Below are 15,063 nucleotides of genomic sequence, written 5' to 3' on the forward strand. Positions count from 1 at the left end.
TAGGAAATGGGGCAATGTGTGGCGCACTTACAAATGCTAATTGCACCGCTCCGCAGTAGCAGGTAGCTGTTGCTTGGTCTTCCTTGGACCACCCATCGTCGGCGCCGCCGGACAGAGGTATGTATGGTTTGGATTTATCAGCTGCAGCTGCCATATTTTGTGCTTTTCTCAAGTGATCAGACGATAAGAGTTTTCAAGTAAAGTTGAATGAAAAGATTGTTATAATTTTTTTTGGGTTGACTGAAAGTAAGTTAATTTAGGCCAAAGAGCAAGTTTGGGGAAAGAAAAAAGGACGACAAGGCTGAGTGAGTCAGCTTGGCTTTTATACTCTCGCTCTCCGCTCCATACCGGGTCTACACTCGGCTGATGTAATGGATAACCCGAGGTAATTTTGAACCGACTTGTGCTTGGTTTACCATTGATCTTTTGAGCATTCAAAGTACGACTTTTGTGAAATGGTTCAGCTTTTACATTTAATTAACCTACGCCCGCTCAATACACAGTGAGTTTATAACAAGCGCCTCTCTACTTCCCTGTCAGCAGCTTTGCCTCTCTCTATTATCATGAACCTCCCACGTTCGGATGCGTGCTAAGAGGTATGCTTCTACTTTATAGTGAGGCTACCAGGAACTAAGGATAGCTGATCAGATGCCCACAGAGCTGGCTGATGAGAATAAATAAATGTTCAATATCAATTTCATCAGTCTATATATATAAATTCTTTCCTTAATCTAACTTGTTACATTCTGCACTAATGCATGGGAGCTTGTGCTATTGCTTTTGCTCTCAAGTTGGGTTGGACCCAAACATGCTGCTTGGTCAGTTATTTCCATGCGAGCATCTCGCACTGCAGCGCCGCGTACCAGGCATCCTCCATCTCAGCCCACTTCTCCACTGCGAGCAGTGTCTGCTGTATCTCTTCCTCGGTAATTCCAGCATCCAGCCAACCCTGCCGGAAGGCATCTCCCTGTTTCAGCTGGCCAGCGGCGCGACTAGCCAACCACTTGCGCGTTTCGAGGCCCGCGTACACCGTCGTTCCAGCGCCGACGTGAATCTTGCCACCATCAGCATCAAAGCCTACACTGCGGAAAAGCGCCGGCAGTCTCGTCCCAGTGGGATCTACATCGGGCGTCCCCTTATGTATCGCCCGACTGAGATTCCCCACCCACAGCCGGTCGAGATCCAGGCTCCGGGGGTCTAATGTATTTATCGGTTTCGCATTATAGGTTCCGCAAATTGCGCGGTCTCTACCAAATATATTAATATGAATCCAGGCCCTGCTCTGGTTCCATTAGTCCACTTTCATAAAATCTTCAATACCTTGACAGAAAAGACATTCTTTCATTTGTCACAATGAACCTATTGGGACTCAACACACGTATTCGAGTTCCCTCTTCCACGAGGTTTTTGTTCCGCACAGCGAGTCCACAATGGCGGAGTTTAGTGAGACCTGGAAACCACCGTCAACAATATGACGCAAAGCAATTCTTTTCATCTACACATCACCGTCTCGACAAAGAGTTTTTCCCAGCACCCAAAATATCTCGCATCAAGGAGACTGAAACGTCATGGGTTCATCCTGTGTGAGCTCATTCCCCAAGCTGACGATTGCGATGATTGTCCAGAAAGCTCATCGGTTGTACTAGATACACGAAGGAACAGATGACCCGGGTCGTCATCGCCCAAAGAGAAACAAAAAGCCGGTCCGATAGACTTGCCCTTGCATCAGTCCGTGTATTACGATGGGGTATGGACTTTGCTACGGGATATCAGCATCCTCCACCTGGCAAAGAAGGTCAGGCGGAATTCCGAATGGTAGAAAGAAAATGGCTCACGCGCTTTATCTTTTTGGAAAGTGTTGCCGGTGTCCCGGGCATGGTTGCTGGAATGCTTAGACACCTGCGAAGTCTTAGACGCATGAAGCGAGATCATGGATGGTACGAACATGGACCCTCTAGATTGCACCAGGCGTGGAACTAACTATGTTATAGGATCGAAACGCTTTTAGAAGAAGCATTCAATGAGCGAATGCATTTGCTTACCTTCATGAAGCTGGCCGAACCAGGATGGTTCCTACGCCTTATGGTTCTTGGAGCCCAGGGGGTCTTCTTCAACGGCTTTCTTCTCGCGTATCTTGTGTCTCCGAGAACTTGCCATCGATTCGTCGGTTACCTTGAAGAGGAAGCCGTGATTACCTACACTCGGGCGATTCACGAAATTGAGGAGGGCCGTCTACCCAAGTGGGACAAGATAGAGGCTCCTGATATTGCCATCAAATATTGGAATATGCCCGAGAACCAGAGGATGATGAGAGACCTGCTTCTATATATCAGAGCAGATGAGGCCAAGCACCAAGAAATCAACCATACACTCGGAAACTTGAACCAGGAAGCAGACCCGAACCCATATGCATCGACTTATAACGACCCGACCAGAGCCCATCCGAATAAGGGGATTAAGAATATGAAAGCTAGTGGATGGGAGAGAGAAGAAGTCATTTGAGTGTCATCTTTTCTCATACTCTTAATATGGGTGAGAAAACTTAGATACAAGTCTTCAGGAGATAGATGGTTATGATATATTACTCATATTGTCTGAACATTGCAACCTGCAACCCGATCAATAGACCATGACGGAAGGTTGTCCCCGAAATAATCATCAATATCCATGTTCAACCAGGGCAAAAAGAAATCTTGATCGGTCACAGGACAAGCATCAAAACCGTTGCTTTGGCTGTCGGTGAATGTCTCGGTCGTTCTGTCAGGAGCATTCACTCCAAGTTGCTCTGCTGGTTCGGCAGAGACTGCTCGCTTGCGGTTTTGATTCCGCTTCGATTTCAAGCTGGATTGAATTCCAGCGAACTGGAACGTACAATTGTGTTACATAAAAAGATAAATATAATTCTTGGGGAGGACAGTTGCTCCATCCTGAGGATAACAGCAGCAGCTGAAGATGTATGGTTGCAAATGTTTCGCCACACACTTGCGTATTGTGTTCCACAACCCCGTCACCAAACGGAAATAAGTAGGAACTGGCCTACTAATAATGCGAGATTTGAATATTATATCCTGAGCATAGATAATAAGTGTGGCCACTGCATGGGTGTTTGATGAGATGCGTGACTCGGGCAGGAATCACATTAATCAGCACGAACCAGGGAATTTGGGCGATCCATGCATAATCCAACTTCGTCAAGGAGATCACTTCACTCCGCATCCAGTAATCGAAAATATGTGATAGCATGTCACAGCGCCGTCAATATTCCAGTTGCGACCCATGCCGTCGCTCCAAGCGACGCTGCTCTTTTTCCCCCTCCCGAGATGGAGAAAAGTGTACCATTTGCCGGCGACTGGGCCATGCATGTACCTTTGACTTTGTCAAATCCCGGAAGGCAAGGTTCAGGCGCAACCCAGCCCATTCTTCCCAGTCAATGAACAGAAACGGGCTGCCGGAAATCGCAGCCGACGGCCTCTCCAACAGTTCCGATGGTCACTCTCAGACCGGCTCGATGGCCCTCGGGGATGTCCTGGCCCCGTGGCTCAACTTTGACGGAGGCTGTCGTATTGAGGAAAACTGCGATGATATCTTAGGCTTAGATCTAACCGATTTGCTGGCATTGGATGCTGCGACTCCAGTGCAAGTACCAAGCGAGGCCCGGTTGTCGGTCGTCCGCAGTCCATTGGACAGAGTGCAGTACACTATACCGTTTCTCGCTGGTGGTTCGCTGAGTAGCCCCATTCGGCTGCTCAATTCTACGCTGGATGCAACAATTTTAGACGCCAGGCTGGCAAGGATCCACGATACTATCATCACGGGATGCGCTTCGCGTTTTGCGGATTACGACTGCAATCTCTATGCAACAGCCTCACGCTACCGACTGGAAGGTGGGGGTGCAGGGTTCTCGCAAGAAAACACGCCTACTCCATTAGATCTAGGCATGCCGTTGAACGATGTGCCTTGCACGTTAACGGCCATAGGGGCCATCCGTTTCCTCGATCATTTCAGCGATCTCTACGATAACCGACTGAGCCCAACCGCACGCAAGAAGTCCGACGCTGCGCTAAAAACGGTGCTTCGCGCCTTCTCGCTCCAGTGGCTATCTACCGAGAGTTCATCAGGGGCTGACACAATATTGGAAGACAACATCACTGGAACGCACACGACATGCGACGCATCTAAGAACGCGTTTTATGATTCTTGGTTCCAAGCGCAGACAACTCTGAGAAATGCACAGTCTGTCCGGTCGTTCAGAGTTGTCTACGCCATTTTGATTTTCGATGGCATTGTCGTCCCGACCAAGGCTTCGGCCGAGCCAGCGCACGAGTTCCTGGATATCGGCCTGGAAAGGCTCTGTTCGTTGGATGCGCTTGTCAGACAATATTGCACTGCTCTGGGAGCAGACTCCATATACAGTGGTCTCTTAGAAGCCAGCCTGAATGTGGTTCGTTGGGGCGGATACATTCGTGACATCGGGGCATCGCTCACAACAGATCGTCGCTGCAGAATGCCAGCCATTTCGGGCCATGGTAAAGGTGAGTTGGACTCCCATCTGAGGGGAGTGTGGACAGAGGAAGCTGAGATTAAGTAGTGCTCTTCAGTACCGGGTCCACTTTCGAGTGGCCGAATGACCAAGATCTTCCCGACCTGGATAAAAGCATCCCAAGCATATGCCAAAAAGCAGTCGCTGAGGTCTTCTGCATCTGGAGACAGATCGTTGACGTCAAGAATTCGGTACGAAACGGTCTCCCTCCTGATTGCATCGAGGCGATCACCTCAACAGTGGCGGCCGTGAGCAAGTTCAACCAGCTGTTCTGCCCTTTTATCAACCACTGCATAGAAAATCTGGAGTGCCTTTCCATACACTCCAGAACTGCATCTGGTAGACGTTCCAACATCATTCATGTTTTCATCTACTGATCAGGTTGAATAGTTTCAATTGTATTATTTTGGAACCTGAGCCTCCTCATTCTAGCCGAGGTGTTGGAAACTTCCACAAGGGAGAGCGACTTTATTGATGACTCTACCATCACAAACATGCGCACATACCAAAAGGAAGCAGTTTCATCGGTTACAAAGACGGTGGAGCGCGTGCTCTCACTGCCTACTGAAGATGTCTTTAACATCGAAAACGGTCTTGGTGCAGAAGTCCCTCTCCTCGCCTACCACATTACTCCGAGCTTAACGGCTATGGTTTTCGAAAAGACCATCCAGACCTTGATTTACTCGCAGACCTCGGCATTTTGCATAGGAAGCTCACTCCAGATGGATCCAACAGCCAACCTCGTCTGGCAACGGCAAATTGACATCGTTATGAAAGGCCTCAGCTTCTTGGGCGTGACCGTCGGCGGATTCGAAGCGGCTACTTCGGTTTTTCAGTCACTAATGCCCCGACATGGGGATCTTCTCTCCGAGTGTTGGAGCTCTGATTTTAGCACATAATCGGTGTATTCTCCTCGGTACTGCGGAACCGCAGCGGCGGAGCTGATCGGGCACGGCCCTTTGTGAAATAGCAATTCCCAGCGGATCCGACCACAACATTATATGTTTGACGGCCCTGAATTGCGGTATTGTCAGCCGTTAATGGTTTTAATACTTTAATCTGTCCAGCACGACTGATAATTTGCTCGCGTGGGACCCGAAAGTCCAAGTGAGAAGCCTCATCGCCATGTTACATGTACTCGCCGTCTCAGGAATACTCTGTCTTCTCTGGACCTGCCTGTCAATCATTCGGACGCTATATTTTCACTCACTCCGCAATTTACCTGGACCTAATCTATGGATCGCCTTTCCCATCTTTCGCTATCTCTCTCTAGTCAGAGGACGGCTGGATATCGACCTGCGAACCTTGCACAATAAATACGGGGAGGCCGTCCGCTTTGGTCCTGACGAAGTCTCCTTCATCACAGCTCGGGCGTGGAAAGACATATACACCCATGGTCATGGCGACCGGCAACTCCCCAAAGTCCTCCACTCAACAAGTAACCCGTCCGACATCATCAGCGCCAACAATGCTGATCACAGCCGCTTCCGCCGCGTCCTGTCGCACGCCTTCTCCGCCAAGGGCCTGCAGGCCCAGGAGCCGATCCTCCGCGGCTATGTAGACAAGCTGATCCAACGCCTGGAGGAGATCGCTGCGTCGCCCAAACCAGTAGCTAATATGGTCAAGTGGTACAACCTGACTACATTCGACCTGATAGGAGACCTTGCCTTCGGAGAACCCTTCGGAGGGCTGGACTCGTCCGAATACCACTACTGGGTGGCGAACATCTTCCAAGCAGTCCGAGGAATGGCCTTTGTCAAGCTGCGCGATGCCTACCCTCTCCTTTTTCACGCCTTGTCGCTCTTCCTCGCCCCAAAGTCTCTCATGGAGGCCCGCAAAAGACAGATCGAATACAGCAACCTCACCGTCCAGAAGCGTCTCCAAAGCACCGTCCCTCGCGGCGCCGGTGACTTCATGGAAAGCATGCTGCGCTACAGCGGCGACAAAGAAAAGGAGCTCACCGCTAAGGAGATGGAAGCCAACGCCAATATCCTGATCATTGCCGGCAGCGAAACGACCGCCACACTGTTGTCGGGTGTCACGTATTGGCTGCTGCAGACGCCCGACGCCTTGCGCAAAGTTACACACGAGGTCCGCTCCTCCATAACTTCCGACTCGGACATCACTTTCCAGACTACCTCTCAGCTGCCATACATGCTCGCCTGCCTCACCGAGGCCCTGCGAGTCTACCCACCCGCGCCTGGGGCACTCGAACGCAGAACAATCCCCCCCAACCCAGCTAATATCTCGGGATATATGATCCCACCTGGAGTACGCCTTCCCCTGTAATCCACATAGAGCACAAAGCAGAACAGAAGACTAACAGAGCCCGTTCCGTGTGACCAGACAATAGTATCCGTTCACCAATCCGCTGCATACCGCTCCCCTCTCAACTTCCATCGCCCGGAAGAATACCTTCCCGAGCGCTGGCTACCGTCCGCCAGGGAAGATGCCTCGTCGCCCTTCTTCAACGATCATCGGGACGTGTTGCAGCCATTCTCAATCGGCCCACGCAGCTGCATCGGACAGAACTTGGCGAACGCCGAGATGCGGATGATTCTGGCGCGCGTGCTATGGAACTTTGATCTGGAGCTTTGTGCGGAAAGCAGCGATTGGAAAGAGCAGCGGTCTTTTCTTTTGTGGGAGAAAAAGCCGTTGATGTGTGTTCTAAAGAAGAGGAAAGGAGCTATGTGAACTACTGTGGTCATTAAGCTAGGTTCACCTTGCAGCATTGTATTGTTGAACCTTGAAACTTCGAAGGTGCTATTTTATTCCTCGCTCAATTTCAACCTACAATCAACGGAGGCTTTTCCTATAACAAGTAGGCACGCTGATGATCCTAATTTTTGTTACCTTCAAGCAGTTCCAAGTCAAATATCCAAATGACCTGCGCAAGAATAACTCGTAGCCCGCTATTGAAAGATCCTGGGAGTAATATGGCGTTTCAGGCCTAGAGATATACGGGATAGGTCTGGGCGAAGAATGGGAGTTTCAGGGTCTATGAAGAAGGCAATGTGGAACACCAAGTTTAATGGATTTTCAGTCAATTTACATGAAATCTTCAACTATCGGTGCCGTCGAATCTACCATCGATGAAGCATTGACTTTTGATTGCTTTCCGAAGTAGCTATTGGTCACTTAATGTGGGGCCTACCACAAACACCGGAGCCGACGCGCATCGGAGCCGACGGGCATTAGCGTCATGAATCGCGCATAAAAAGTTCCACAGACCTTTATCTTTACCAGGAAAAAAACAACCAGTGAAACGATGTCCTTAAACAACATAGGTCTGCGCATGGGTGGTGCTTCAAGAGCGGTATTCGCCGCTCAAGGCGTTTTCCTATTGGGGAATGGCTTCTACACCGTCTTTTATCCCTCCGCTGCAAATTTTCCGGGCTCTTCGCTTAGCGGAACCCCTGACGGCGCTGTTCAGTGCATTGGGTATGCATTCAGTATTGATTCTGTATCCGAAGTTGCTTCCTAATGGTACCAACTTCACAGTCTAACCTCCCTTGCTTTGGGAACATACTATCTGATTTCGACCTTCCAGCGGAATAGTGTCATTATGGCTTCTTCGGTGCCTTCTCGCCTGATGGCTGCATTTGTAATGTACCGCGCTGGAGAAAACTGGGTCCCAGTTGCGGCTTTCGAAACCGCAATGGCAATAGTGGCTAGCGCAGCACTCCTTTGGGATCGGAGCACATAGCAGGCATTGTATAACACGGGAAGAGCTTAGCAGCCGCGAGGGCAAAAGCATCGCACATTTTATATAGATATGGCTGCCAAGTCGCTTGCATAACGAGCATTGCAAGCTGTGTAGATTGAAATAGCGGGAAGGAAGGGCAGCCGGTTCAATAAACTGCGATGACTTTTGTAAATTAGGCTGGAAGGCAGGATGGCATCACAGCAGAATCGAGGCTACATGTATGAGCTAGGGATAGCAAAGAGATGAATAGAGCACACGATTAGGAATCTAACCAGTCACCAATGAGAGAGCTGCTTGACGCGAGATCTGGCTGTGTCTTCTGAGCGGTCTCAGCAGCCTTAGACCAAAGTGGCACACAGGTCGGGGTTAGTAGCCCCTTCCACTTTGTTTCAGGGCATAATTATAGTAATACAGAGTCCCATATGCCGCTGATTGATCACTTATATTATGTACTATGACAAAGCCATGGTCAAATGCTAGAAAACCAAGTCACTACAGCGGTGAGGTAAATCATTGATTCTGAGGGCCGGAGTCTAATCGCTCCGTCGTCACCCGTAATTCCGGCTCCGATACAACCGACCGCATCGGATCCGATGGTCGATGTGTTGATCGGTTTTGAATTTTGAACTGTCTGCAACTCACTGCATATTCTGACATCGTTCATACTCAAGATGTCCAGTCTACCGTCATTGATCTTCGTCCCCGGTTCCTGGCATAAACCAACATGCTACGACCCTATCATCAAACTCCTCCAACCTAAACTCAAATGCATCGCAATAAACCTTCCTTCAACGTCGGGAAACCCAGCCGCAAGTTTCAAAGATGATCTCGAAGCCGCGCGCTCAGCTATATCCAGTGAGACGACGGCCGGACGCAATGTGGTTGTCGTGGCGCACTCCTACGGCGGTATTGTTGGCAATAGCGCTGTCAAGGGATTCACTCGAACCCCTGAGGACCAAGGTCAATCCTCGAAGGGATACGTAATCGGTATTATTCTCATAGCCTCAGGCTACACTCTCACCGGATATGCCTTTATGGATCCATTCTTCGGCCATCCACCTCCTACCTGGCGTGCTAACAACGACACCGGCTATGCGGAATTCGTCACTCCACCACGTGAGCTGTTTTATCACGACTTGCCAGAGAAAGAGGCGGAGTATTGGGTTTCGCAACTTGCAACCCAGAGTCTCAAGGCTTTGTTCGAGGGTGCCGAGCTTACCTATGCTGGGTGGCAGGATGTGCCTTCATGGTATATCGGTACCATTGAGGATCGGGGATTGCCGGTGTTAGCACAACGGCTGACGGTAGGAATGGCGAGGGCAATGGGTGGTAACGTTATGCACCGGGAGCTGCAGACGAGTCATTCGCCCTTCTTGAGTCAACCGAAGGCGACTGTGAAGATCATGCTGGAGGCTGTTGGAGCATTTACAGGGGAGTCAGTGGATGAATCCGGTGAACCTGCGAGCGCAAATAGCGCGGTGATTACATTTCCGAAGGCTAGGCTCTTGCAGCCTTTATCGTGGTTTAAATTTGGATTGCCGCTGGCCTTTGGGCATATGCTAGGAAGAGTTTATGTCTTTTTCACTTGGGGTAGGAGCTTGTGGAGGTCTTGATTCCGTTGAACTACGTACGTAATATTTAATGCCAGTTCAAAGGAGGCATGTGGAAGGTGTACGCGAGCGGACACACTCGATAGACATCCTATAGGAAACCACACTTTTGAAGAAGGGTCTCACTAAAACAAACTCCCTCCGTAGCCAAGTATATCTATTTAGATCCTTTCTAGTCAAATGTTTTGCTAGAAATGAGATGGACAGGTAACTGATAGGAATCTGGTAGATCTTTTGAAATTGGCTGCTCTGATAGTGGACAATGCAGTTCTCTGAATGCGTGATATCATTTGTACAATATTCCGTGTATGCCATCGGTAGACGATTTTTACATGATCGCTATTTCTATGTAGTCAACACAATAATTCTGAGGTGTCTGAGGGAGCAATTCAATCTTAGGCTATTACGTACAGTACCAAAAAGTTGCAACTGCAAGGCAGTACCTCAACCGCTAGCGCCGCGTGAACTCCACCCCCGGTTTATCTACCCCGCAGTGGTCCCTGCTTTCTGGGTCCTAGCACCAGGACAAGCACCACCCGAGCACCGCATCTTGCCAAATTAAGCCATTTCGGAGGAATGAATGGGGATAGATACAACGAACTGTGAGTGCTCAAGCAAAGTTTGAGTCATCAAATTCCGCTCGTCCGAAGAACTTATTTGAGGCCGAGTATCCGAAAGTGAGGAGTGTGTAGCTCAGAATTGGGGCAAAATAACGCTAGACCAAAAATGAACTCTAGGCAATATTCTTAGCCTATACCGTCATTACCCATCTTGACAGAAGTGTACTCCGTACATGGAGTGCGGTTTGATGCCGACAACAAAATACCGCTAGGCCAAAAGGATTTCGGGACCGCTTCCTCATCATGGCTACTGCTCCCTCCTCGGAAACATCTCTCGATCACCGAAGTACGGCCCTTGAAGCCTATCAAGACTGCTGGGACTTCAACTCCGAGGACCGTGAGTTGGTTGAGGATTCCAAGCGAATCGACAAGCTTCAGTCAGACGAGGCTCCTGCCAATGCCGGTACCTTATATGTTTGCATTCAGATTCAAAACCTCGATGCAGTCGAACGACTGTTGTCTGCTGGAGTGAATGCGAATGCCCGATTACGCCCCGAGGACGACTGGATATTGATGATCGTAAGGGATTGGCACTGCTATACCATCCCCTCCCACAATGGTTTCTATGAAGACCACCGGGAGTGGTTCCCTCTGTATCAAGCGGCGGTCAGCAAAATTAGTGGCAAGGAAGAGCGCAGAGACAGAAAGACTGGCGTCATGGTGGCACTGCTTCGCCATAACGCCGATCCGTACGCGATATTCCAGCAGCCACTAAAAAACTTCAAATCCTCGAAGGTGGCTCTTTTCCCTCCCGATGTGGCTACGAGGGTGTGGGCTCCACTCGATGAAGATACTGACTACACAACCGAAACTGAGCTCGAGCATCCCCCTAAAGTTCGCCGTGAGAACGCTCCACGCAGTGTCATCCACGCTATTCTTCAAGATGGAGGGTTTGTGAAGCCTATCCTCAATTTTTCAGGCCTCACCTTGGATCTGGAGCATCGAGACCCGGAAGGCCGCACACTGGCCCTGTCCGCCTGTCGCAGTGCGATTGGTGCGGATGCTCCTGACGATGCTTCATTGAGCGATGTCAGCTCTGACTTTTCGCAAGCACCAAACACACTGCTGGACTTGTTTATAAATCGCGGGGCAAACCTACTTGCTGTGGATAACGAAGGGAAAAATGCGATTCACCAACTACTTGACGCCTACGACACATGCATTCGACCTCCGATCATTCGCCGGTCTCTACGAACTATCCTTGCAAAGCACCCAACAGTTGCAAACCAGCCAGATTATGCAGGGATATACCCTCTGCATGCTGCATTACGGCGTCTATGGCGTTATGATCCGGATCGTTATGGTCACCAAAATGATCATGATCATACTCAGACGGAATCTGTTATTGAGGATCTACTAGCCGGTGGTGCAGATCCCCACGTACGTGACAGACGTGGGAACACAGCTCTCCACTACCTGGCAAGCAATACACTAGCAGACCGGCGTTTTAAAGAGGACGCTAGACGTCTCTTTCACCTATTCATCGAGCGTGGGGTAGACGTCAATGCGCGAAACAAGGCCGGTCGTTCGGCACTGGAGATGTTGCTAGATTCTTCTGGTTGGGGTCTCACTGGTACAGTCATAACTGATGAAAGAGACCGCACTGTTTTTGAAGAAGAGAAAGCCATTGATACAGAGCTTTTTAACTTGCTTGACAGCGCTGGAGTTCACTGGACCGACAGAGACTCAGCCGGTAATACAGCGCTGCATCTTGTAGCCAGGCATTGGATCTCTAGAAATGCTCCAAGAGCCGAGTTTCTTATATCAAGAGGAGTTGATCCTATGTTGAAAGACCGAGAAGGAAGAACAGCTGGAGATATTGCGAGTGTGACTGAAAATGATGTGATGTTGAAATTCTTTCAGGATAAAGGGAAACTGGAATCGAATAAAGTTGAAGCGGGAGCCTTGACCTGAAATCTACGACCGATATCCGAGAGTCTTTGATCCTCTGGTCATATTCAGTTGAAGATGACCGAGGGAAGTTAGTTTAAAGAACTGCAGTCCTTACCGCAAGTCTTAGCAGAATGCCATTTTATCTTGCAAGCGGAAATCCCTCGAAAAACGATGTCAAAGGCCACGAAATTCCGTGGTATTTCCGGCGTCACCCTGAGTTACTCCGCACGTCTCGGTCAATCCCCGACCAACGACGGCCGCTCGCGAAGCAAACCTAATGTCACAAGGCACAACGCACAGTGATTATGCGGCCTGGCTTCCCTCTGTATTCGTTACGTGTATTTAATCCGGGGTGTCCCAGAAAATCTCTGTGCGAAAGAGTTGGAGCATTCTCATTCCCCCTAACCTTAGACTGTAATTGACCACATTTCGCCAAGGGCGAGGACTCATAAAGCACTTCAGACAAATGGGCTTCTCCGGATGGATGGGCAGAGGTCTCCGCCTCCAGGTGGGCATCTCGACCACTTGCCTCCTATCATTCGTTCTGTTCGGCTACGACCAGGGCGTCTTCAGTGGTATCCTACAGGACGAGGATTGGAAACGTCAATTCTCGAACCCGGACGCGGTTCGGACTGGCATTATTGTTTCTTCATACGTGCTGGGCTGCATCGGTGGCTGCGCTGGTGAGGAGTCTCCTCTGCCGAACAACCTGATCCATTAGTCAAACGCTGACTGCCGCTAGTCAACTTTTTTGTGGCCGAGTCTATCGGGCGACGCAAGCTCATTTTCTTTTCCATGATACTTATCATAATCGGGGCTATTATTCAAGCATCGTCATTCCATCAGGCACAACTTTTCGTCGGCCGTGTTGTCACTGGATTTGGAACGGGAATCGAGACCTCGACAGTCCCATCATAGTAGGCTCCTTGCTGTGGTAAACTTGTTCCTTTCTGAGATCCTGACCCTTGCTTTCAGTCAGTCGGAGCTTTGTTCTCCTCGCCTTCGTGGGCGAGTAGTCTCTGCAGAGCTCCTGTTCGTCGCCGTGGGCATCGTATTCGCCTAGTAAGTACATCTATAGATACATATCTATGAGGGTATTTGAGCCTTTAACTAAGAGTCATGTTAGCTGGTTCGATTATGGAATGTCGTTCGCCGAAGGTTCGATCTCGTGGAGACTTCCTATCGCTTTCCAAATCGTATTTGCGGCCACTGTTATGGTCCTGCTTCTCGATCTTCCGGAGTCGCCAAGATTCCTCGTGAAACGTCACCGACATGAGGAAGCCACACAAGTTCTGTGCCGATTTTTTGACGAGCCGGAATCGAGCGAGTCGGTCATGAGCGAACGGCAGTCTATCCTGGACGCAATAGCAATTGATGCGGGGGAGAGTGTCTCGTGGGTTTCATTGCTGAAGAATGACGATGTTAAGACGAGGCGGCGGACCCTGTTGGCGTTTGCTGTTATGGTAAGACTACATTGCTCTAAAGGGTGAAAATATATGATGCTAAATTATCTCTAGACCCTGGACCAAGCTACCGGCATCAATCTTGTTGTCTTCTATATACCTTGTAGGCTGGCTCCCGATTTGAATTGAACGGTGCTGACAAAAGAAGCTGCTTTGACAATCAACGTGGGCATGGCACCGTCGCAGGCTCAGATTATTTCTGGGTGGTATGCCTCAATGATCATCTTATAAGTAGCTATTTGGCTAACCGATGGCAGTGTTCAGATTGTCTTCATGTTGGCTTCATTGCTTCCGTCGTTTGCACTTGACCGAATGGGCCGAAGAAAAACCTTAATGACTGGGTTGGTTGGAATCGGCTTCTCCATGATGATGATTGCCATCTTGCTCAGCTTCGATGGCAACCCAAAGACCGCTTCAGCATCTGTCGCGTTTTTCTTCCTGGTAAGCCTCCAGTGACCAGGCTATACTCCTTCTTTCTATGCTAATATACCAATAGTACGAGTTCATCTTCGGGTTGACGATAAACTGTGCTCCCTGGGTCTATGCTCCAGAGATACTGCCTCTTCATGTCCGTCTTCGCGCTGCGACATTGGCCAATGGTGTCCAGTGGATCTGGGTAAGTACTAGTAACACAGCACTGCCTTGAATTTTCCACTAATATCTGTGAACAGAACTTCTTCGTGGTGATGATCTCCCCCGTGCTCATCAATAACATTCAAGGGAGGGCCTACCTCATCTTCATGGCCATCGCTGTATTTTCCCCCATCTGATTCATTGCGCTTATCCTGAACCAGTTGTGCTAACTCGGTCGTCCAGTATGTGTTTGTCCCTGTCGTTTACTTCTTCTTCCCGGAAACAAGTGGCCTGTCCCTAGAGGGGATCGACTACCTCTTCATCGAGGGAGGCCCTGCTGCGACTCCATGGGTGAAGGCAGCTGGAAAAAGAAACGTACAAAATATTTCCATGGACCTCGAGTCTTTCAATGACAAGAAGACGGCTGATGTCGAAGGAGCAAGGGAGAAGGGAGCACTAGCGGCATGAAATATCTCTGATCACACTGAGGTAGGTAATATAACTTATCAGGCGGGCATGCTTGCCCAAGTAGGCGCTGTGACTCGGAATAGGCTGGGGATATTCTGTATTGAATTTGGTAGAAACTGATCGGAACTATTTGTCACGGATTGACTCTCATCGCATTTCCTATTTTGTAACTACTAAGCGATTGTTCGTT

General features: G+C 49.5%; 4 protein-coding genes across 4 annotated transcripts; all 4 read left to right on the forward strand.

The window, feature by feature from the left end:
• Positions 1-1,917: 1,917 nt before the first annotated feature.
• Positions 1,918-2,502, forward strand: PFLUO_LOCUS3256 (inducible alternative oxidase 2; the record flags this gene model as incomplete). The annotated part of the gene is made up of 2 exons (XM_073780483.1): positions 1,918-1,937; positions 1,992-2,502. The coding sequence occupies 2 exons, from the start codon at positions 1,918-1,920 to the stop codon at positions 2,500-2,502; spliced, it is 531 nt and encodes a 176-aa protein (XP_073637333.1).
• Positions 2,503-3,430: 928 nt separating this feature from the next.
• PFLUO_LOCUS3257 (Prefoldin subunit 2) lies at positions 3,431-6,829 on the forward strand (the record flags this gene model as incomplete). Its single annotated transcript, XM_073780484.1, has 4 exons — positions 3,431-4,532; positions 4,589-4,808; positions 4,959-5,413; positions 5,814-6,829. The coding sequence occupies 4 exons, from the start codon at positions 3,431-3,433 to the stop codon at positions 6,827-6,829; spliced, it is 2,793 nt and encodes a 930-aa protein (XP_073637334.1).
• Positions 6,830-8,917: 2,088 nt separating this feature from the next.
• Positions 8,918-9,774, forward strand: PFLUO_LOCUS3258 (uncharacterized protein; the record flags this gene model as incomplete). The annotated part of the gene is made up of 2 exons (XM_073780485.1): positions 8,918-9,724; positions 9,748-9,774. The coding sequence occupies 2 exons, from the start codon at positions 8,918-8,920 to the stop codon at positions 9,772-9,774; spliced, it is 834 nt and encodes a 277-aa protein (XP_073637335.1).
• Positions 9,775-10,719: 945 nt separating this feature from the next.
• On the forward strand, positions 10,720-14,873 carry PFLUO_LOCUS3259 (uncharacterized protein; the record flags this gene model as incomplete). The annotated part of the gene is made up of 11 exons (XM_073780486.1): positions 10,720-12,169; positions 12,807-13,052; positions 13,112-13,286; positions 13,345-13,431; positions 13,496-13,832; positions 13,887-13,935; positions 13,981-14,038; positions 14,090-14,273; positions 14,329-14,448; positions 14,504-14,584; positions 14,649-14,873. The coding sequence occupies 11 exons, from the start codon at positions 10,720-10,722 to the stop codon at positions 14,871-14,873; spliced, it is 3,012 nt and encodes a 1,003-aa protein (XP_073637336.1).
• Positions 14,874-15,063: the final 190 nt, after the last annotated feature.

Source organism: Penicillium psychrofluorescens (assembly GCF_964197705.1).
Source record: "Penicillium psychrofluorescens genome assembly, chromosome: 2".
NCBI classification, from domain to species: domain Eukaryota; kingdom Fungi; phylum Ascomycota; class Eurotiomycetes; order Eurotiales; family Aspergillaceae; genus Penicillium; species Penicillium psychrofluorescens.